We start from the raw sequence: 24,158 nt of genomic DNA, 5'->3' as shown, positions 1-24,158 counted from the left end.
CTGAAAATGAACACAAAGTGTAAATATTTGTATATATTTTTTAAAATGACATTATATTATATTATATTATATTATATTATATTATATTATATTATATTATATTATATTATATTATTCTAAAGTAATAGTAATATCCAATACTTAAAATGTTTATTTATTTGTTTATGCTTCATACAGTTTTTGTGCTATTAAAATATTTATTATATTTTGTTATATTTATTATATATATTGAATTATGAGTATAAATTGTATACTTTATTCATACTGAAAATTAACAGAAATATTACAATATTTATTACATTTAATATTTATTTTTGTTATTATTATTAAATTATTATATATTATATTATATTTATATATATATATTAAACATGTCATGATAAAGGTTTAAGTAAAAAAAAAATAATAATAATAATAATAATAAAATAAGAATTTTCTAGCCTAATAATTTTATATATTGACCCCTATGTGTAAATATAATTAAACCCTTTTTTTTTTGCAAGTCATTTGTGTGTTTTGTTTTTCAATTTATAATCAATATATATTTCAGATTTAGTGCTAAAATGTTAAAATGTATGTGCTTTTAAGATCAAACGTTTGTAAACATTAGACCAAAACAGACTTTAAACACGTCCGCTGTTCTCTTTGAACTAAAAGATCATTTATCAATCATTGCTTACAGTAGTTGACCCAGCCTTGCTTTGTTCATTAAAATAGTTTAGTCTCACATGCTAAAAAAATGCAGATCTGTCTCTCTCTCCCTCTCTGAGCAGCGTTTGTCATTGATCCCGGGTTGAACGTGTCCGGATCTGAACATGTGGCGTGTTTCCCGTCCTGTCGCTGGACGCATCAGGAAGCGTTTTGTGTGTGAAGTGGCTTTCTAATTGCTCAGGCTTTGAGTGTGTGTTGTGTGTGTTTCAGATGAGCAACAGCACTCCGAGCCCAATGGCAGCCGGACGCACATCCGGAAAAGACCACAAGCTTCATCCCTGAGCTCCAGAGCATGATGTAAGTGCACGAGTTTTCCTGTCTTAAAGTCATTGAGAAAACTTTAATGTGTTCCAGCACTCACAGCTAGAAATATGGAGGTGCTTTGATGCTAATAACCTAATATGGTAATGACTCATTAGCATATTCATCTGTTATTTACATAGAACATGGTAAGAATTGGTCTAGATGGAACAACTGACCTTCCATACATTAACACACATGTGTCTCTAGTATTGCTGTTTCATTTCTACAATGTGGAGACGCGGATGGAATTGCGGCTACACACTTAATCAAAATGCGATATAGACAATTGTCTGAATATTAAACTGCAAAATGTCTATTAAAATATGAGGTCTGCCTGTTCTGTGTGTTTCAGTTGGGCGAAAATATAGTATTTTATACCCACAGAAACTTCCTAGCAACCCGTCAAAATAAGAGTTTGGCTTAACTTGAAGAAATTGTGACAGAAATACATTGCAGTTGTACCGAATGTACTTCTCAAAGTAATAGTAATGATTATTATTACAACTTTAAGGATGTCACCTAATTTTAAACAGTTTAAAATTGTTTTAATTTTAACTGTAAACCTGAAAATAAAATAAAAGGGTTTTTTAAATTTTACAATTACACATTTTGATTACCAATGCTTTTGATAATGAATTTGTATTAAATCAACAATCCTGAAAAGTCGAACGTACAGCGCAGAATTTGAGAAAAAATATTATTGTGAATAAAAAGTTACTATTGCCCTATTATTGTAAAGTAATTTATTACTGAAATATTTAAAGCTTCAGTTGATTAGACATGCTTTTTGAGTATTAAAATCTAATTAAAATATTAAAATGGAATCCAGTAAAATTTAATTTAATTAAATTTAAAATTTAGAGTATGAGAAAAGTTAAATGAAATTTCATTTTTGTTCAAACTTTCATTTAATTTAGTAAGACTTCCTTTTTGGTTACAAAAAATGTATTTAAAATTTAAAATATAGTCCAGAAAAAAAGGAATCTGAAAAAAAATGGAATGTGGGAAAAATTAAAAAAGTAAATCAAATAAATAAATAAAATGAAAATAAAAAATAAAATAAAATGAAATGAACATACTCCATTGGCCTCAAAAATGTAAAAAAAAAAAAAAAAAAGATGATTTTGATTAATTTTTTTTATTTATTTTATTATTATATGAATACATGTTTTGAATACAAAAATTTTATTTTAACCATTAAAATGTAGTGCAAGAATGGAACAGAAAAAGTGGAATGCAGAAAAAAGATAATTTCGGGGTAGAAAGGATTTTATAGAGCCCTACTCAAGTTATCGCAGAACCTTTATGCAACATAAATCATTTTCTGTAGCGATGCAGGTCTGGATTTGCCATCATCAGCAGAAGACCACTTTATAGTTTACTAAAGTAGCAATTAATGCTTATTATTTCATTCGTCAGAAACAAGGAGGGATTGCACACTGGAAAGCGTGTCAGTGATTGCGGTTCTGTTGATGTACTTCGGCACACGACCGTATTTTCATCAGAAACCCTGTTTTTACTTCAAAAACGTTAAGTGTAGTTGATCTTGGAATGAAAAATATTAAGCTCAATCTATAAAGCGAGCGTCCAGGTCTACAAAACTGCTTCACCGAAAGCACAAAGGAGTCATAAAGAACATTTACATGCCGAACCATTGACTTCCCTCCAACTGAGCGTTTGCGGTTTGACCTAGTGAGAGATGTTCTTTAGGAAAGCCACAGTGAAATTCATCCTGTCGTTCTGCTTTGAATCCCACCTGAGGAGACCTTCAGACTCATGCAAATCACAACAACACAGTTTTCCTGCGTGTTTACTTCATATGGAGCGATGATACTGAAATACACTCCAGCTTTTGTAGAATAATAAAAAAGCCACCCCTTTTTGTTCAGCCGGTAGAAATGGAGGAATAAAGGTCGCTCCTCTAGTCAAAAACGAAGACAATAGCTGGTCAACAGAAGGTTTATGCACTCATGTTTTGCATGAAAAAATAAAAAGGTTATTTTATTTTTATTTTATTTTATTTGTTTTGCATTGTGACAATACTTTGTATGACTATTTTCATCGCTAATATTCCTATTACTATAATGTAGAAAATTGCATTATCATTATTATAATGCACACATATCATTGAGATATTATTATAGTTTTTATTAATATTTTAAATTAGTTTTTATTTTTATATTTTGGTTTCATTTAAATTTTTGTAATTTTATTGTAATTATTATTATTTTTTAAAATATGTCTATAAATTGTAGTATTGTTTTATTTTCAGTTAATTTAGTCTCATTTAGTTAATCTTAATAAAAATTTGAAACATTGGCTTGGAAACTAGCTACTAACTGTATTTAATTTAATGTTTTATATAACTTTTACTATAATAATACTAGTCCACAATTATTTTATAAAATATATATATATATATATTTTTTACATAATAAATATAATAAAATGTATTAATAAAATCTGCGTATAATATGTTCAGTAAATACTGTATTTATACTGTATTTAAGTTATTATACAATTTGTAAAATTTCCAGAATGTGCCTAATCGTCATGAAAATATTATTGCATTAAAAACAAAATTTATTATGGTCATGCAAAATATAATTGCATTTTTTTAGTCTTTTGATTTTGCTTTCTTTTCTTGACAGTTTTCAGTTTTTAATAATTTTAGGTGCTTTTCTTGCACAAACGTAAATGCAATCATCCCAGCCAAGATGAGAAGAAGAAATATCTCTTGTTTTTAACAGCTTACTTGGCCTGAACAGCAGCCTAAAATAATGAGACGTCTCTTATATCCGTCAGCCGATTCATTTTGTTGTTGTTGTTGTTGTTTCAAGCCTTAAATCTGAAATGCTCCATGTCTGTTGAGTTTCTCAACTGCACACACTTCTGTCATTTTATACTTTATTTGGTTGAAAAAGAAAATCACACGACCCTGTGACTCCACAAAGGGCTCCGGATTGCAGTCTTATATTTTCGAAAGACATTTAATTATAGCTTGCATTCAAAGGCATTTTTGATGGAGACTAAATGGCCTCCAATTGCAAAGATTTTTTCTTCTTCCTCTGGCAGACGCTGCACCGAGTGATGATATGGAGATATTATATTCCAGCTTCTAACAATCTGTTGCATTCATCTGTGTCACACTGCACGGTTGTGATGTGCTTTAGTGATTTGCAGCTGAAATTGAAGTGTGAAAAAGCAGGGATAAAGTCAGTCGGGCGTCTGTGAATGCATACTGTAAAACAGACTCTGTTTCTGACGCTGTCTGCTCTGGGCACGCCGGCCGTCTGGAAAAGAGAGGGAGGAAAATGTAAAGACAGTTTCCTCTGCCGCCCCGTGCCTTCACGGAGGTCTCTAATTGAGATCACTTGTACTTATAAATGGTAGGAAGTTTTGTGGTTCAATGAGAGGAGCATTAGAAGCGTAGTGTGTGCCTCTTAAAATTAAAACGAGGCTACCGTTTAACTTTCTTAATCAACTAAATACTTCTCTCCCGAGGCATTTTTCTGCTTTTTCATCTTAACGGAGTCGTTTTTAATAGTGGCAGACCCTGATGTCTAAAGAGCAGATAAGGCTGGCATTATTGTGCTCAAATTTACTTGAAGCATTAGCATTTTAAACAAACATCTAAAAACGGAGGAAAAAGTGCATTATTGTAAGCAAAATATGACTTTATTTTTGTGCTCTCACAAGATAATATTGTGGATTAATTGGCCTTGCCTATGCTTTACTTGACAGTCTGTCACTTTTATGGCAATTAAGCATCTTATTTTCTTCATATTATTATTTATTTCAGTTTTAACTAGTTATTTTATTACTATCAAGTTAAATTAAATGAAAATGAGAAATTGTATCTATCCTATTAAAATTAGCCTAAAGTTGCAGACCAATGTGGGGCTTGCAAATTTAAATTAACTACAAAAAAGTTTGATTTGGTTTCTATTTTGTATGTGCTAAAATAGCAAAGTATCTCTTAATTTTTCTAATGCAAACTTGAGTAATTAACATCTCTATTCTTTCATAAGATGGTATTTGTGATTAATTAATTAGCCTTGCCAATACATTCCTTCACAGTCTGTCACCTAATGACAATTAAGCACATTTTCATTGCGTATTGTATTATTACTATAATGTAGAAAATTGCATTCTCATTAGTTATGAAGAGCAATATGAGGTTGCACATTTTGCAAATTAATTGCAATTTTAAATGAACAAATAAGAGAAAAACTGCATTATTCAGTTGGCAAAGCATTTGATTTTGGAAGGGTTAAAATTGCAAACTATACCTTAAGATAATTGGCCTAACCAATGCATTTCTCGATGGTTTGTCAATACTGAAAAAAAAAAAAGTTTTGACTCAGAAATTCCTAGTTAGTTTCATAATAAATTGCAAAGGAATGGTGGAAAATACATTGAATTAAACACAAACGTTCAAGTAGACAAACTTTTTTTTTGTAGAACTCCAAAATTCCTTGGTTTAAGCTTGACAGAAATCTTTTATTTTTATTTATTTATTTAAAAAGTGTGTGCACATCATGCAAATTTGAACGAACATATGAAAATAACATAAAAAGTGCATCATTATTTGGCAAAGCTTTTGATTTTGGAAGTGTTAAAAACAAAATATGAATAATATTGTAGTTGAAATAACTTTGCCAATGCTTTCCTTGACGGTCTGTTAAGAACACATTTAACTATTGTTTTGTCATCCTCTGTCTTTTCATGAGCAGATCTTTTTGAAATGACAACATGACCATGATTACAGTGTGGTCAGGTAAAGGTGATGTCTGCAGCGGTGTGCGCTAAATTACACCTTCGCTGGGATTGTTTTTGTGAAAGCATCTCCTTACAAAAACAATCGTGACCACAGAGGTGTTTTCAGTGCACTGACATGTTGCTAATTTACTGTTTGACAGCAAAACACTTCTACATGTGGTCTGAAGCGTATTATGATGAAATACATTTTTTAATACGCTTCCAATCGTTCAGTCGTGTTGGAAAGAGTGCTAACTTTGTCCAGGGGTTTCCATGATACATGCATAAGGTGCTAAAGATAATACAAACGGTTTAATATGGCCACAGATTAGATATCTTCCTCTCTCAAAGCCCCCGGTTGATTAAAACACATTTATTGTACTTCACTAATGTAAGCAGTGTCTGTAATGATGGATGGTTTTGTAGCCAGAAAACGAGAAAGGACTAGACACCGAACACCAGAGCTAGGATCTGAAAAGTAGACTAAAACTTCATTATTATGTTTATTATAAAGCGTGGGTGGGGGAAAAAATAATATTAAACAATCGTATTCCATTGGATGAAGTCGCACCCTTCGTTATTTCCCACTGGATATTTAGAGATACGCTTTATTTATAGCATGTTTACTTTGTGCGCTGCGATCCATCGCCGTCAAATGCTAATTCACTGTCAGCTTCAATCGAATAAATAAACACAAACGGCAAATTTAAACAAAGAAGCGAAAAACCAATCAACTGGCGGGTTTGATTCGGGACTGATTTGTCTATCGCCACCGCGATGCTTCAGTCTGAGCTCATATTGAATGTGTGTTTTATCACGGCTTCGCTTTAACCGCTGCACACTTCAAGTGTATTATCATGGCCTGTGGTTGTAACCTGATCGAAGCCAGTCCTCTGTGAACTCCAGGGTTCATCACTGAAGACTGCATCACATTCTTCTGCTGAAGTGATTTAAAAATTGTGGCATCAGAAATTTCACTCGCTTTTAGCATGTTGGCAAATACCTGAAGTCGTCACCTATTTTATTTTCCCGCAATTATTTGCGGCACGGTGTTAGTACTACTGTTCCCACACCAGCATTTTTGTGGCTTGCAAGTCCTGCCTGGTTTTTCTTTCATGCTGCAGTTTCAAGAACACTAAACCTCCTAGATCTGAAATGCATTGTTGAAATTTGGAAAAGGCAAACGGTGGCTTTTATACTGCTTGGGCTGCACTGACAGAAATTTCCCGACTGTCGTTTAACAGCCATCAATTTGACAAAAACAACGTAGAACTAATGACGTAAATGCATAAGTGCGATTTTTAATACCTTCTAAAACCAATTGCATGCCCATACACTGTTTTTTAAAAGACGTATTGCTAATTAAACGTGACGTATTTTGTGTTTTTGTCTTACTATCTGTAATTAGTGGCCGTGAGCAGAGAATCATACGACATCTACGCCATGAGCTGTTTGTAATGTCAGTCCCTTTATTATGACGGGCTGTGTCATTGCTTTTTTGCCACAAGCTGCTGTCACTTACAGAAAATTCAGAATTGCATCTTATAAATAAATTTCATTTTATCAGATATTAACATGTAAAACAGCTTTTTAGAATTGGAATAATATTTCACAATTTTAATGTTGACAATAAGAGACTAAAACACAGAAGAATTAAAAAACTTTTGAATAGTAGTGTGTATAGCAGATTGTTTAAAGGTATGAATAGAGGTATAAATGCCATATTTTTAAAACATGGACCATGCTAATGCTTTGGTATTCTCTGAAGTTTCTTAATTTTTTTTTTAGATACTTAATACACTGAAATACTTCCAAAGTACCATACTATTACCATGTGTACCATGAGATGAGCTGAATCTAACATCGCTGACTTTCTCTCTGAGTTTGAAGCAGGATTTTTTTCCCACAGTGTTCTTTCATTTATTTAAGAGCCATTGTGAAATAAATCTTCCCTGAAAGGGTCATATAATATCTGGGAGCAAAACACGATCATATTTTATATTCAGGAAAAAGTTGCTGATGGAAAAGCCATTTATGTGTCTTTGTGGGAGCGTAATGAGACTGAGTGAATGTAGCACTTTAATTTACTCCCAACAATTAGGTGAATGTCAGCCACTTACTGTAATTAAATACGGCATTAAGATTCAGAGTTGTCGGGAAGCGTCGAGTGGCATTCCCAGGCAATGCTTTCAGACGTCTAACCACATTTACAGCGATCCACTACAGGACCTGGGTGAAACCAAGGGCCGTTGACTAGCAACCTGTAGGCATTGGTCTAATTCGGGCTTCTGTCTCCTGGGCTGCAGCCTGTATAAAACCCCCTTTGCTTTCAAGGCCCCTCGAATGTTTTCGTAAACTTGGATGGAGACGAGTCGCATTGGAAGCAAACATCAGTAATGAGCTGGCACACAGACTCTCTGGTTAACCAGACTGTAATTTGGGGACTGAAAAGAACCTCTCATCACTATTGAGTATTTGTTTACCACAGTTTAACTCTAGTGTTTCTGCACAGAGCCTCTTTCTGAAAGACGCTTTAACTGTTGCAGTTCTGATCTGATCGTACTGGACGTGGAATGACCATGTAGTCAAATAGAGATGGCTTTTGCTGTCATTTTTCTGTCATTTTTTACAGGAAATGTCTGCAGTTACTGTACTTATGCCATCGCATAGGCTATTTCTGAGCCTATATTCTAAGGCAGCATTCTAACTGAGACGAAATATTTTAAGCGAGTGATTTAAGCAACTCTAGTGTATTTCGGTATCGAAGAAAGCACACTAGAAGTCTGGCATTAACATGTTGCTAAGCTAATGGCATGATACTCTAAGAGTTAAAAACAGGGCACACAAATATTTAGGAAAATAATTGTTTTCATTCAATTGGACAATTTGTTAAAACATTTGGGTTTTGAACGAATTAAAGTATTCTCTACCTTTCAAATTTTTTTTTAAATGGTTTTAACATTTTTGTTTCTCAGCAACGATGCATTAAATTGAACAAAAATGAGTAAAAACATTTAAAATGTTACAAGAGGTTATATATTTAAAGTAAATGCTTTTTCAAATTTTAATTAAAAATCAAATGAATAAATTAAAATGTAAAATATATTTAAATAGAAAACTTTTCATTTAAATTAGCAGGAAAAAAAAAAAAATATATATATATATATATATAAATTTTTTTTTTTGCCAAATTAAGGCAACATTGCATCTTTCCTTTATAGAGAAAAACAATAAACAGGCATCCGTGCCTTTCTATGATGTCTTAAACTCGCTATGTTTTGGAACAGAATCAGTGAATTCGTTCTGATTCTTCAGTTTTAATAGTGTCTGTAACATGAAGGCAATATCAACAAACAAGAATGATTATATTTGACTCCTTGGCCTGATGGTGCATATTTTTAACGTTCTTTGTGTCCTTCCTAGCAGCTGACAGCAGTAAATTAAAGAACAATATGCTCTGGAAGCCTCTATTTACTTCATAATGAACTCTCTACCAAACAATGCCAGTAAGCCAACTGCAGTCTCGCCCATTGCATCTCGCAATACTTCTGGGAAAAGGCTCGGAACAATAGAGAGATTCCTGAATGTATGAAGCTGGCGTTTTGAAGTCGAAACAGAAAAAGTAGGTGCTATAGATGCTCTGTGTTCTTCTCGCTTGAGGTTTTTATGAATGCTGGACTGCTCGAGCGGTAATGATCGATGGCTTGATGTGCACAAAACAAAAATCAGAGAACCTTCTTATTAAAAGCATACATTGTTGATCTGCATGCTTTCGATATAAATAACTTTTGAATTGATTGACGATGCATTCGAACTAGGACGAGACTCCAAGCTTGTTTTGATATAAACGGAGAAACTCTTCACTCGACGCCCATCAATATTTAAGCACCTTCAAATTATCTTATCCGAGAATTGTTCGTGCATTTACACGCTTCCTCTCGCATTAATTGTAGCGCATTTGCGATCATGTTTATTAATAAGAAGCTGTGAGAACGTCTGTTGTTGTCTTTGTCAGCAAAACACACTCTGAAGTCCACGGAAAGCTCTTTCAAACAAGAGTATCAAACTCCAGCGTTACTCCTCATTTTTCAGTGGAAAACAACTTCTTTGGAGATTCGCCTTTGGACGTCTAATGCATATTTAACAGTGAGGAGGAACGTTTTAATAGACAGTGTCAACCTCGGTGAGGGAGTCTTTCTGATTAATTTTACATAAGGCCTGGCCTTTATACTCCACTGAGTGGCTGTTATTTCCCCAAAGGATTCAGTGATATACCGAAACACCTTTACAAGTAGTTTTGTGCTCGCAGTGCACACACGAGACAATGAAACAGGAGCCGTGATGTCTAGTTGAGAAACTATAGCACCCTGCCGAATGCCGTCAGAGGATGAGTCAACAGCCGTTCCAATCAGAAAAACAGTGTTGTTGACAACACGCTCGGTTGTGGGGTTAATTCTTAATGACTGTTTTTCTCCTCTGAGCTTTAACCTGCCTCCCGTTTGGTGTCTCAGCTTCTCCCAAAATCACTCTTGGCCCATTTGTAGCACATTGATAATCGATTGATTTCATTTACGCTGCATGCATCCATTAAATTGGTGGATCTCAGACCTGTCTGTGCGAAAAAAACAGTGTGGAATGCAAATAATCGAATGCAGCTAACCATATAAGTGTGCACAAATTGGCTTATTTTGATTTAGCTCTACCTTTTTGTATGCTGATACTATAGAACATTATTAAAATGTAAATCATTTCCGCTTTTATGCATTTACAAAATGGTCATTTCAGAATTCAGCGATAAATAAAGGCACATGGAGCCAGAATTAATATTAATAACATTTGTCTTTGATTTTTGTGGGATGAACTGTTGTCGTCAGTGCTTGGTTTCCAATGTAAAATCTGGGTCCTGAAGCCAAACCATTTGAGAAGTACTTGATTAACCCACATGAATGATTTAGTTCTGATGACACATGGTGATTATGTTCTGGTCTGCGTGTTCTTATTTTCTACAGATTATAAGTAATGAAGTTTAATGAGAAAATAAGATACTTTGTATATTTTGAGGGTCCAGAGATTCCAGTGTTCCATGTTTAGTTTAAAAAGCAAGACTCACATGCAACGGATTGGCCAAGGATTGGCAGGAATTCTGGGCTTTCCTTCCTAGAAGCATTGCAAGATTTTATGGTTGAATTCCCAATTCTTCTCAAGATGTGCCACACAGTCTTAAGGTCTTCAGAAGGTCTTAAAAAGTTTTTGTTCAATCTTCCAAAATGTGCAAAGCTTAAATCAGAAGTGCATTAATTGGCATTAACTGTTGCATGCATTGTTTTTGTTTTCTAATGCATATATGTAAATAATGTTAAATCAAGGTACATTAACTGTGAATTCCTCGAAAATTTCAAATTCAAAATTAAGTAAATCTATGCTTAAAACAAGAACAAACTCTGTCAATGGGGAATGAAACCTAGTTTTCCTTTTGAATTAAGCTGTTTTTTTTTTTTTTTTCCTGAGGCCGCTGGTAAATGTTTTTTGTTTTTTTGATCAGTATCACAAAAAACAAAACTTGCTAATTAATTTAGCTTTCAAGTAAATGTATGTTGATTTAAGAGTATTTAAACATTTGCACTGGAAAACATGACAGAAATACTGTCTACTCCCTAGACATTAACTTTAAGAGACTATTTTTGTGTTCTCTTCAATTTGTTCCTGGAATTGTCTTTACTTGGTCTTACACAGATCTTAAATGTACCTGCAGAAACCCTGAGTAATATCTGTAAGCGCAGTGGATGTGGCTTAAAGACCTTGGAAATCTGTGAGATGACAAAGTGTTTCTTTTGTGGTTTCAAAACACTTGTAACCGAAGACGAGAACTGGATACTATAGAATCAAACCTCTGCGTGGCTCCCCGAGCGGATATCCGATACGCTCAGGTGTGTGTGCGTGGTGATTGCTGTGGTCAGATGACCGTGCCAGTTAGAGAGGGCTATTTTGGCCTTTAAAGCTAATGTTTGGATTTCTGTGTGCGTTCTGCACGCTGCTCACACTCACACGCCGGCTTTCGTAATTAACCCTGATGTGTGTTGATTGGCAGGCATGTGACGTCATTTCAGCCCTGTTTTTCGCCATCGCGCTCTCCTGTGGCATTAGTGTTGTTTGAATAATTCTCTGCTCTTTTGTGGACGTGTTTACATCAGTTAACTCGAATTTAAATCTGCAATCACAATATGTGTTTTTCCAGCATTTTTCGGCGCCAGAGACAGTTTGTCTCCCAGCTCTTCCCTTATTGTTTACATATCAAAAATGTACATTTTTAGGGGGAAATAAAGCATTACAAGGGCCTGTTTGAAAACAGTCCATTTCCCCTGCGGTGAGCAGCGGAGACACAGTTGGAAAAGGAAGCCAAGGCTGAGGAGGAACGCCAATGCAGCGCGTCTAATGCAGAGTCTCATTCCGGGCATTTTTACATTCTGCTTTTCCTTATAGCCCTTGTGCGTATCGTATTCTAAATATTTAAAGTGATGTCCTGGCTTGAGAAAGGTCTGCATTCCTGTCGAGGTTAAATCAATACGGCTGTGGGGAACAGGTAAAGCCTTGTTAAATGCAGTTGCTGGAATCACTTCATTGCGGCAAAATCAAAACCGCCAACTTATCTGAACATTGACCCTTGAAACCGCCTGAGGCTTTGACTGCAGGGTCGCATGAGTTGCCTGATAAATTTAGCAATATTTCTTTTTGAAAGAAAAAGCTGCTTTGGATTTATACGGTGTGGTTTTTCTGTAGCAGGACTCGTCCTGTCTTTGCCAACTGCGACAGGAAAGCAAATAAGAAACCTAGGAGGCCTTTAACGTCAAAATATGCCAGTGTGTCTGCAAGCATGCTAGTGTTTCTGATGCGAACGTCGTTGTTGTTTAATATCACTTTGGTTTTATTGATTGGTATTCTGTGATGCATCAGAATTAGCGGTGTGTTAGTCCTGCTAAAGTCGAATTTTGCTTGACCGCAAACTTAAACTTGTGCCAAAGAAAGCCAAGAAGCGGATTCGGCAGATATATTCAGGCTAAATATATATACAATGGAAATTTAAAAGTCTGAAACCACTGGCTTATTATTTAGACATGAAAATGTTGAAATGTGTGTAAATAAAAAATATTTAAGAAAGATTCGGTGCTATTTCTTGATGGTTACATTAGTGATGTTGATCATATTCATTTATTTTTTGGGGGGACACAATGTCTTAAATCGTGCTGGATTATATGGATCATCAGGTTTTGTCCATGCCAGCTCATCTTTTGATGTAAATAGTTAAAAAAGTGTTGCTGTGGCTGTTAAAAAGCATGCTTTATTTGCCAGTCCACAAATGAAGGCCTTAAAAAGATCTTAAATCAGAGCAGAAAGTCTTAAATTCATAAAGTGCAACTGCAAAAAAATTAAATGTTTAATGTCTTTCTCCAAATTTTAGTTTTTCGTTTCCAGTGCAAATATCTAAAAATCCTTAAATCAAGATACATTTACTAGAGAAAGAAATGATTGAATAAAATTTAAGTGTTTATGCTTAAAACGATAACAAATATCTGTTGATGGAGAATGAAAACTTTGCGTTTTTGAATTAGGTCGATTTTTCTGAATCAATTGGCAGATGTGTACTTGTTTTAATCATGATCTTACTCTATTGAAAGTTGTATTTTTAACCTTTGAAGCATTGCTATTATAAGACATTTACTTTTAGAGACATGCACCATACATTTTCTTCACTTGGTGTTAAATGCACCTGAACAAACCTTGTAAAGAAAGAGTTGTGTTAAATTAGAAGCACTTTTAGTAGTGCTCACCTCAGTTTTATTTATTATTATCACTTTAAATATATATCTGTAAAGTACTGTTCTCTAAATCAGAGATCTCTATACTTTTCATCGCAGAGATGGTCTCAGCTCGTGGTTTGAGGGGGCCATTCATTATCAAAGCTGTTTGACTTTATTCCAGCTCTGTAATCCTCCTCTTTAAATACACTTACATCAACCATTGGCTCCGTCCCTCGTACACAATCCGCTGCCTATGAATTCTGTATTTTCATGTGAATTTCCATCAGCGACTGCTTCAAACGGTGATATATCAGAGGCGCTGGCTTGGCTGGCTATGATTTAAAGATGGTTTGTGGCCACTCTGATGGTTTGTTGACTGGGTTTCCACGTTACAGAAGTCGGGTCTCTGCGTGTTATGCGACTATTTATTGTTTCCCACTTTTAATGTTATGTTTGGCCGACTGAGACCTCCATGGTTAAGTGCTTGATTATTTTCTAAGAAGCTCCCTCCAAGTTTGTATGAGACATCAATGCCCCTCTTTGTCATGTAGAGAAGCACATTGGATACGGTGTGTGGTGCATGATCGGTCGTCTTTGGTGTCCTGTCTAGCTGATTATGGAGTTTTGATTGCATTTGAAGTCTAATGAAATTTAGGTCATTTATTTTTAAATGCATTTTTGTAGTATTAAGATAATGCCCTACTGTATCATGCATTCTTTTAAAGAGCCAAGCAATGCTTCTTAAGTACTGCATAGAAATGCAATATAACACAAGCTGATAGTCAAGTTCTCCAGCATGATTTGGGATGTTTTAAAGCTTAACTAGAGTCAGATGTTCAGATTTACTCTTAGAAATGGTGCAGAATTTAAAATATTTATTTTTCATTGCACAATATGATGTTTTGCAAAGTTGAAAATCCTAAAACATAAACAAAATACCAGGACCTTTTGAGGTAAAGAAGCCAACACAGCTAAGATTTGTTCTCCTCTGGTTTCTCTGTTTGTTTTGAGCAGCTCCAGCAGAAATGAACTTCTGCATCCGTGTGTCTCGTATCACATTACAACCTCGTCCTCTGAGGAATCAAAGCTCAGTTTTCTTACCATTCACTCTGTAATCTGTCTAATTCTGTTTCCTTTTCTTGTTCTGTTGTTCATGTCTCGTTTTCCTGACTCACTGTCCTTTATCATAGATTCTGGTCTCTTGAAGCTGTCCGGTCGTGAGCGGGTAATTATAGATTTTGAGACCGATTATCGCACACTTTATGTTAGAGACAAACTCACGTTAAGGAAATGCACATGTCTGAGAGATGCAGTGATTTGGTTCTAACGTGTCGCACATGGCGTAAATTATTTTTGCTGCCAATACGACGTTATAAAAATGCGTAGATGTCCTTGATGTTGAAGCCAAGATAAATGCAAACTTTTTTTCCCTTCACAAATTAAGTTTTGATGATATAAAACAATGCAGCTAAGAAGCAAATAGCATTTCATTTGTCTCTCAATGCATAATATTAGTTTGACTGATTTTTACTATAAAATAATTCAAAAACAAGTACTACGCCTGGCTATAGATATTGCATTTCAATAACTTTTTTTGAATAAGCTGGACGTCTCTGACTGCTCGTTCTCCGAGGTTTGGTTACCCAGGGCACGTTTTGTCTATTAATGTTGTTTCTCTAGCGTAAACGAGAGATGTGATTATCAATTAGCTGAATGAAGCCGCTCAATCCAGCCCAGGATATCAGCACTGGCTCTAAACGAGAAGCACATGTCACCTCTGAGCCCAACAACACGCTGCTAATTGATTAGTGACGCTCTTCGAGATTTGCCAAAGGATTGTTTAACATCTGTACGTGTTGCATGTGACGGCCGTTCATCACCTGAAGGAGTCTGAGCGTCATTAATAATGTTTGTGTTTGTGTAAATGGGGAAATTAGACAAGATGTTTGTGCTGCTGCAATGCACTCTCATATTTCAGGCTCGCGTTCAGAGCTGCGTTGAGTTTTGACTGGTAATGTGAATCTAAATAACCACTGTTGGATGCATTTCAGCGTTCTAGTGTCTAGACCAGCACTTAGTGCAAGCATCATTATTAGAGTATCCCACTTTAAGTTAAGAGGGTTTATTCTCTTCCTGAACCCTGTTAACCCCGTTTAACTATGAACCCCATTCCAATACAAATATATTATGCAATTATGAATTATTAACTTACAGGGAATCAAGAAATTAGATTAGTAGGTTAAGTTGTTAAGTACCTCAAAAATGTATAAACCCATTTCTACAGTAAAAAAGCTCCAGTCAATTGCCATTTTATTTATTTTGCATGTTTTAAAAAGCATAAACTAATATGAATGCAAATAAAGAGGAAAACTGAAGTGTTCGCATATTTAAGTGCTTCTTAGCTTATATAGAATCAAAAACTGAAATTATTTTTGATGCTAAAACAGAAGCCTGTGATAGCGGACATCAAAAATCTTTATAGACCACTTATTCAGGGTATTTTGTTAAAAATCTCCATTGAATTGGCATTTTATTTCCTTTTGCATGCTCGAAAAGCCTTGACTGTGCTGTAAAAAAAAAATATATATATAAATAGGATTTTTTTTTTTTTTTAAATAGTTATGGATATTGAATGGTTTTTCAATGTTGATGCTAAAATCTGACATTTTTCATCATTTTTTTAGACCCCTTCGTTTTGTTAATAATCTCTTTTCAGTTGGCATTTTCTTTTCTTTTGCATGTCTCAAAAAGCCTAACCTAAGCGGACAATTAAAGAGTTTGCATGTTAAAGTGCTTTTAATTTACTGGGAATCAATAAGTGAAATGTTTTAACACTAGAACAACAGGATGTTATGTCGGACCTCAACAATAGTCCCCTTCTGCAGTGCATTTTGTTAAAAATCTCTTTTCATTTGGCATTTAATTTCCTTTTGCATGTTTGAAAAATCCCAGACTAAGATAAAAATACAAATTAAAGGTTTTGAATGTTTGCTTGTTTGTGCTTTTTATCTTTATAGGGAATCAAGAAATTAAATGCCATCAATTTTGATGCTAGAACAACATCTTTCTAGTGCCACTTTGTGCTTTAAATCAATGCAAGACACTTGAAATGGATGTTTCCTTATTTTGAAGTTGTGTAATGAAGGCATACATTTCCTAAATTAGAATTAGAATATAATAGCATAAAGTGGTTTATTCTAATGCTTTCGTGGCATGTGAGGTGTAACGCGCCTCTGCAGCCTCGGGTTTTTGAGACGCCACCTCGAACGCCTTGATGTGCATCGACAGTGATGACAAAACCATGAAGCTCACGCCGTCTGGCTCCGACTCAATATCCTGCCTCCATGCGTTTGTCTAGAAAGGCCTCTGATTATGTCGGCATGAGAAACTTGATGAGGAAAATACTGTAAGTACAGTCTGTGATCGCTCTGTCAACAGTGTTTTGTATTTGTATTTCCATACGTGCCGTGTGATAAGATGGAGATTTGTTTGGCTTTTACATGTTAGTATATTTTGAATAGCTGAGGTATTCAAATAGGTTTTGCATAGATTGTGTTTTACATGTGGCTTTTTTTGTGTGCTGCATAATGCCGGACTCAATTTTCACTCCCGGATGTCAGACCTAAAGACTTTGTTAAAAAGCTCAGTTTAATTTCCTTTTGGATGTTTGAAAAAGCCTAAACTAAGCTGAACGCAAATAAAAAGCGTGCATGTTTGTTAAAGCGCTTTTCATTCATAAGAATAAAGACAAGCTCTCTAGTTAACCATTTATCAATTAGAATTAACCAGTGCAAGTCCTGCACTATTGCAAGCTTTCCACATCTTGTTCTAATGTAGCTCTGTAAATCGAAGCGGAGTGAATGTTTATACATCCAGGAGGGTTTTTCTCTGTTTGTCCCGCATATGCGTTTTCAGCTTACACCAAACAAGTCAGCATCTCGCACGCACGCACGCAAACCCAAACTTTTACCGTGCGCGTGCGCCGTCGCTTATCGACACGCTCGACTTCTGTGTGACCCGCCGCTGAACCGCAGTGAAATGAAAATAATTTTTCACAGCACTCACCCCAGAAAAAGTTCTGCTGACACGGAGCCACCGAGCTGAAAAGACTGTTAGACGCCATAGCCACACGTGGATCTCCTCTGGAGGTCGTGGTGACCCTTGAAGTCCTAAACTGGGAGCACAAATCATATCAAGGCATCAGAACGCAAACGTACGGCCGCATGCTTCCCAGAGCGTTGAGGCACAGATATCAACGGCATATATGAGTGTGGTTAGAGCCTACTTACTGACTTGTTGGGTCTCTGTGACTGGGGTTGACCCACTCTGATTAACCATTTACGCCCCAGTGGCTCCCTCCTGTCGTCTTGGGGAAATCTCGTGCACCGCACTTGTGGTTCTGTGGTTGTTTGTGAGGGGAATGAGACATTCTCGCAATCCAAAAACGTGTAAGCTTTAAAACACACTTTTTTTCCCCTCCTGATGGGCTGTTACTGGAGAGGCTGGGTCATGTGTTCGGTGACATCAGAGCAGCCGAGAGGGTTCAGCCCTCTTGTCAGTGGTCCTGCGTTTCCTACTCACATCCAGCGGGATGCAACCTCAACTCCTGTCAGTCCGAAAGGAAGGGGCTGGGATTTTCGTCAGCTACGCTTCTGTCCTTCTCAGCCTCTCTCCGTGTCCCGGTCTCATTCCTGATCTAAGTAACTCTGCCGTTTAGGCTCCAGGTGTGTCTCCACGTAAGATGCATAATCGGCTCTTTGAGAAATGACAGTCGCTGTGTTGGCTCTTGGATCACGTCTGGCTCTCGATGGGTTTAACGAGCACATTAGGGTCCGTGATTCATCCGTCTGCTTTGCGCGCCTCACAGGTTTGGAGTTTGGCACACGGTCAGAGCGCACGCCTCAGGTGTTTGTGTAAGCGCGGAAAAACATGTGCTCTCTCTCTCTCTCTCTCTCTCTCTCTCTCTCTTTCTCTCTCTCTCTCTCTCTCTCCTGTTTCGGGGTCATGTTAGGTGCTGCGTTGAATTTTGTGTGTGTTCATGTGACTTTAAAATCAAAGTGACACTTCCTAGTATTTAGACCACCACTTAAGTTAAAGGAGGGGCTGAGCCACAGAGCAGAGTATCAGTTGAGAGTCAACTCTTTTGATTTGGAGGAAGTATGCACCTTAGAACAGCCTAGCAACCACTCAGAACAGACATCCTGGAAAACATTAGGGCAGCTTATCAACCATTCAGGACTGATTAGGGACCACTCAGAACAGCCTAGAAACTATTCAGGACCAGAGCATCATAGTAGCCATTAAGAAAACCCCAACAACCACTTAGAAACACCCTAGCGACCACTCAACTCTACCTAGCAACCACTTAGAACACCCTAACAACCACTCAACTCTGCCTAGCAACCACTTAGAACACCCTAGCAACCACTCAACTCTACCTAGGTACAGTGTAACAGTGTAGAAAACACTCAGAACAGCCTAGGAACTAATGAGAACATCAAAAAGCCCAACAACCACTTAGAACACCCTAGCAACCACTCAAATCTGCCTAGCAACCACTTAGAGCACCATAGACACCCCTCAGAACTTCCTAGCAACCACTTATTAAACCATAGCAGTCACTCAGATCAGCTTTGCAAACACTTAGAACATCCTAGCGACCACTCAGAACTTCCTAGTTACCACTTTAAACAACCTAGCAACCACTTAAAACAACTTTACAACCACTCAGAACAACCTTGTAACCACTCAGAACATCCTAGCAACCAATCAGAACACCCTAGCAACCACTTAGAACAACCTGGCAACCACTTAAAACAACCTAACCCACACTCGGAACAACCTAGCAACCCATCAGAACATCATAGCAACCACTTAGAACAACCTGGCAACCACTTAAAACAATCTAGCAACCACTGAGAACAATCCTAGCAACCAATCAGAAATTCCTAGCAACCACTTAGAACAACCTGACAATCACTTTAAAACAACCTAGGAACCACTTAAAACAACCTAACAACCACTCAGAATATCCTAGCAACCAATTAGAACATCCTAGCAACCACTTAGAACAACCTGGCAACCATCAATAAAAGCCTAGCATCGGCACTAACATATCTTTCAGAAACCGTAAAGATCTCCTGATGTGTCTCCTAGACTGCTTAAATTATGGGATGGCAGTGCGTATGAAAATGATGAAAATCTCATCTCGGAGAATGTGCTGTGTTCATGACAGAGATGTTTCCCCCTACACCAGTTCACCTAAAAATGTTTCGAAGAATGTTGGGTAACCAAACACTTGACGGTAGCCATTGACTTACATAGTATGGGGAAAAAATGCTATGGAAGTCAATGGCTACCGACAACATTTTTCAAAATATCTTCTCTTGTGTTAAGCATATGGGTTAAGAACAACATTAGGGTGTGTAAAGGAAGACAAATGTTTAATTTAAAGGTGGAAGTAATATTAATAATACCGAAGTTAATGGCTTCTGGAAACAGAAAAGTAATTGGGTGATTTTTGCCTTTAAGTTCGTAAACCTTGGGCTTCTATAGTTTTGCGTCATGCATATTTAATTTTTAATTGAGTCATTGTCATTTTTTTTTTTTTACGATAATGGGGCTCATTATAGAATGCTGTTTATTTTCCATTTCCTGACACCAAATTACAGCCCACATAAGACTTGCTGATTAACCAAGGTTTATGTTAATGGGATGTTTGTGTATATTTCTTAATGATAATTACATTAACTCTTGCATGGAGGAACTTCGCGATTTTAAACATAAATGCCGCTCACTGTCTTTTAGTCATATTTTGCATGCTTCAGTTTCGAGCAGTTATGTGATTTGTGTAGTTCCTTTAGTGACTGAAACAACACGGACATACAAATAAATGCTAGCAGGAGGGCAGTTCATGCTTAGCAAATGTACTTCTGTTCTTCATTTTCCAGCCCAGAATTTCTTGAATTCAATAACTGATTTAATAGAAATATTTTATTCATTATACTTTTTTTGACAGTTTGTAATTAAATATGGAAAAATCGTCGGCTAAATGCATTAATTTAATTTAATTTAATTTAATTTAATTTAATTTAATTTAATTTAATTTAATTTAATTTAATTTAATTTAATTTATATTGCTTAATTTAAATGTTGCTTGTGAATTTAATGGATCCATTGCAATTTGAATAGATTTTTTTAATTTGAAAATATTTTTATTTTCTTATTTATTTTATCTTTTTTAATTTTGCTTTATTTTGTTTTAATATTTTATTTTATATAAAAACCATTCACTGTTTATTCTTAATAATACTATTTATTTGTTTATTTTTTGTTTAAGAAAGTACATGGGATGTTCAGTGAAGGAATTTTTTTTTTATTGTTTTAAAGCCTGGATTTTTATGCAATTAACTATTTTATTTGATAAGAATGGATGTTTAATTAGTAAAATGCTTTATTTGCAAAAGTTGTTTTAAAGGCATGATTTTATTTTATTTAAGAAAGGACTTTCAATTAGTAAAAATGCTTATTTTGCTAAATTTCAATTTATTTTATTTGATATAAGGCTTGATGTATTTTATTGTACTGGCATGCACTTATTAATCATTCACAGTAAGATTGTGTGTTAGGAAGTTTGTGATTTGTGTAGTTCCTTTAGTCACTCAGATGCTGAAACAACACAGACAGCATGTGCAAATAAATGCTTGCAGGCAGTGCGGTTCATTCTTAGTCAATTTATTGCCATTTCTCGTTCTCCACCTCAGAATTGAGTGATTTTTCACACTGGAAGGTCAAACGAGAAACTCCTGACTGCACATTCTGCTAATTATAGCCACTCACGAGACAGACTGTATTTTCATTCATGCCGCTGACTTTTTCTGCTGTCTTTGAACACGTCAGCGCCGCTGCGAATATCTGCTCTTTGTCGGCCGAGTGCTGGTGGTCTTCTGCAAGCATGGCTTCACTGTGGTCCTTGTGTGTGTGCCCTCCTTAGACCCGGCTTTAGCTTGGCCCGCTTCAGTTCGGACCACACAGGCATAAACAGGGCATTAGATGCTGAACATTATTCCTGGCTGCCGGAGGAAGTGTGCACTAACGCTTTCAGGAGACATTACACCCCTGCAGTGTTTCACACGTTCATTAATTCGAGCGGTTACTAGTTTACCATTAAAAAACAATTTTCTATTGACAGCATTAAACTATTAGAGGTTATGTTTAATTCTATCAGTGGCATCAGTTGGGCTTGTCGTACAGACTGATGCATCTTGATTTTGTTGTCACATGTGCACACATTATGAAATACAATGTGCCCCTTTTTTTTTTTTTTCAATAACCTCTTTTTGTCTCCTGACATATTATTGTCTGTCACAAGGAGTTGAATCACTAAAATGTTTGCATTCAAAATATCTCTTTCAAGTGTATAAATTAGGAGAGAAGTATTGGAATTTACCCTACAGCAAAAGTAATATACAGTGCAACTATTTTACAATATGACCGAATATGCATTACACCCCCCTGAGTCAAACAGGTTAAAACAGACTCTAGATATTAAACTTAAATGAAAGATTTAATTTTTAAATGATATTTTATGTATGCAAATGTTATTTCTTGGATCCAATGCAGATCAGATGATTGCATTCAGTATGGTTATTTATGATATAATTTATTTTTATGATTTTTGGTTGCTATTTCCTTGCCTATTTTGTCTTAGTATCAACAAAGAAGTAATTTCAAGGAGATAAATAATTTGTATTTTATTTTGTATAAAAATATGAAGTGTTTTTACTTGCTGTTTTTGACGGGGTAAAACTGTGTTGTTTTACACTACCATTGAGAAATTATAACCAAACTATGTTACAGACTTTTAAGATTCTCATTAAGACCCTAAAGAGTCAACTTGTGGAAAATGGGCATCCAATAGTCCCTTTAAGAGTACTTTCTTTCTTTCTTTCTTTCTTAAATAACACTGATTAATCTGTCATTCATTTAAATAGTAAATAGTGCTCACGATGTCTGTTGAATATCTTTTTTAATCTTCTTTTGTAAACCAAGTTGTTGTTGTTTTTTTTAGTGCACAGACATCTTTTCCATTCTCAGAAAATATAATTCCATAATTTACAGTCTCCAGGATGTTTTAATGAGTGTTGACGGTGATGTGAAAAGCTGTGGATTCATGTTGGCAAAGGTCAGGACGAGTTAAACCCCAGCTGTGATCTGAACTGTGATCGCAGGACTCTGGGACACGACAAGATCACACTTGGCAGGTCTCGCCAACCCCAGTGGCTTTCTCTTGCGGCGTGGGCACATCGTGAGAATGGCAATTAAAGGAGAAGAACCTGTTATTTCTGACAATTATCACAAGTCTGCTTGCCTGGTGAACTGGCAGTTTGAGCGCTGAGTGACGTTTGAAGAGACACGGTCACACATGCATGATGTCTAACATGACGCTGCATGTGGTGGAACATGTCACGCTGTCATTTCAGCGTTCATCTGACTAGTCATTTTTTCATTTTGTGTAAAAATAAATAAAAAAAAATTACATTTTCAATTTTTTTTTTTTAGGCTTTTGCTAAACATTTAAGTGAAGCATCCTGTCTTTCTTAGACACAAGTGGCTCATAGACAAAACATCCTCAAAACTCTCTATAGGCGCTTTATTGATCTGTTTTTTTGCCTCTATTATCACTTTTCAGACAGGAAAACCCATAAAAAAATAAAAAATAAAATGCAATTAATTTTAATAAATTGGAGTTTATATTATAGAGATTTAAAAAATTCTAGAAAATGTGAAAATAAATAAGCCGACTAAATAGCATTTTAGATTTGTTTGTTGGTTTGTCGTTTGCTTTTTGTGGCTTCACAAGCTCGATTTATTATAAATATATTCAAATAATCCCATCTAGATGGCTTCTTAAATCTGAAGTCCTCTTGTGTTTATTATTATTGATTTGTTTCACAATCTCCGTTTATTGTAATTTATCAGTCATGCATTTAGTTTACGTCTCAATCTTTTGTAAAGCTTAAAAATGTTCATCATTAATGTCACTCTTAGGGAAAAAAGCAGTTTTTCACTCATTGCGCTGATTTAGAAATGCTCTTCGAGACAAATGCGTGTTTAACACAAATAAAAGGCTGTTTTTGATGTCTAACGAGCTTCCCAATGTTTTCTGCGCTCAGTTGTGGTAATGAGCTTAAAGAGGAGGAGAGGAAATGATGCAAATCACATCAGCCTCCAAAAATATTTAAGAAAGCATTACAGTCTTCGTGCTGTTTATATCTGAATTAGATCCCTGGCTTTACTGGTGCCGTGTGTCTATTTTAGTGCTGATTTTAGTTTGATAAACACTTTCTTCATAACTTCTGTAATGTCTAAAATGACCCAGCGTTTCTGTGTTGTGCAATATCCTGATCTTGTGAATCATCATTTTAATTACATGGATATAAACAAAGAAGATTTCCTGAATTGTTCAATTTCTCAGACAGAGAAAAAGTCATCCAGGTTCATCATGTTGGTTTCCTTATGAAGCAGTCTGTGTAGTCTAATATCGACCAGGTTTAGTGTTATTCTGACACCTCTGCTGTTGTTTTA

The 24,158-nt window shown here is 35.7% G+C and overlaps 1 protein-coding gene and 1 long non-coding RNA gene across 6 annotated transcripts in view; one reads left to right on the top strand and one right to left on the bottom strand.

Moving 5' to 3' along the window:
* The window catches only part of LOC127976153 (runt-related transcription factor 2-like), a 62,099-nt gene extending 43,730 nt beyond the window's left edge, over positions 1 to 18,369 (bottom strand). For both annotated transcript variants that reach the window (XM_052580364.1, XM_052580365.1), the window contains exons 1-2: positions 17,861 to 18,369; positions 17,637 to 17,745 (exon numbers count right to left, since the gene is read on the bottom strand). In XM_052580364.1, coding sequence (XP_052436324.1) covers positions 17,637 to 17,694 — 58 coding nt within the window. In that variant the 5' untranslated portion in view covers positions 17,695 to 17,745; positions 17,861 to 18,369. The remainder of the gene's footprint in view (positions 1 to 17,636; positions 17,746 to 17,860) is intronic.
* The window catches only part of LOC127976154 (uncharacterized), a 108,059-nt gene that overhangs the window by 6,171 nt on the left and 77,730 nt on the right, over positions 1 to 24,158 (top strand). For all 4 annotated transcript variants that reach the window (XR_008157743.1, XR_008157742.1, XR_008157740.1 and 1 more), the window contains exon 2: positions 922 to 1,008. This is a non-coding gene — a long non-coding RNA (uncharacterized LOC127976154). The remainder of the gene's footprint in view (positions 1 to 921; positions 1,009 to 24,158) is intronic.

The sequence above is a fragment of the Carassius gibelio genome, chromosome B17 (genome assembly GCF_023724105.1).
Source record: "Carassius gibelio isolate Cgi1373 ecotype wild population from Czech Republic chromosome B17, carGib1.2-hapl.c, whole genome shotgun sequence".
Classification (NCBI taxonomy): Eukaryota; Metazoa; Chordata; class Actinopteri; order Cypriniformes; family Cyprinidae; genus Carassius; species Carassius gibelio.
Note: the sequence above shows the minus strand (reverse complement) of the source record. Positions and strands in the feature narration are given on the sequence as shown.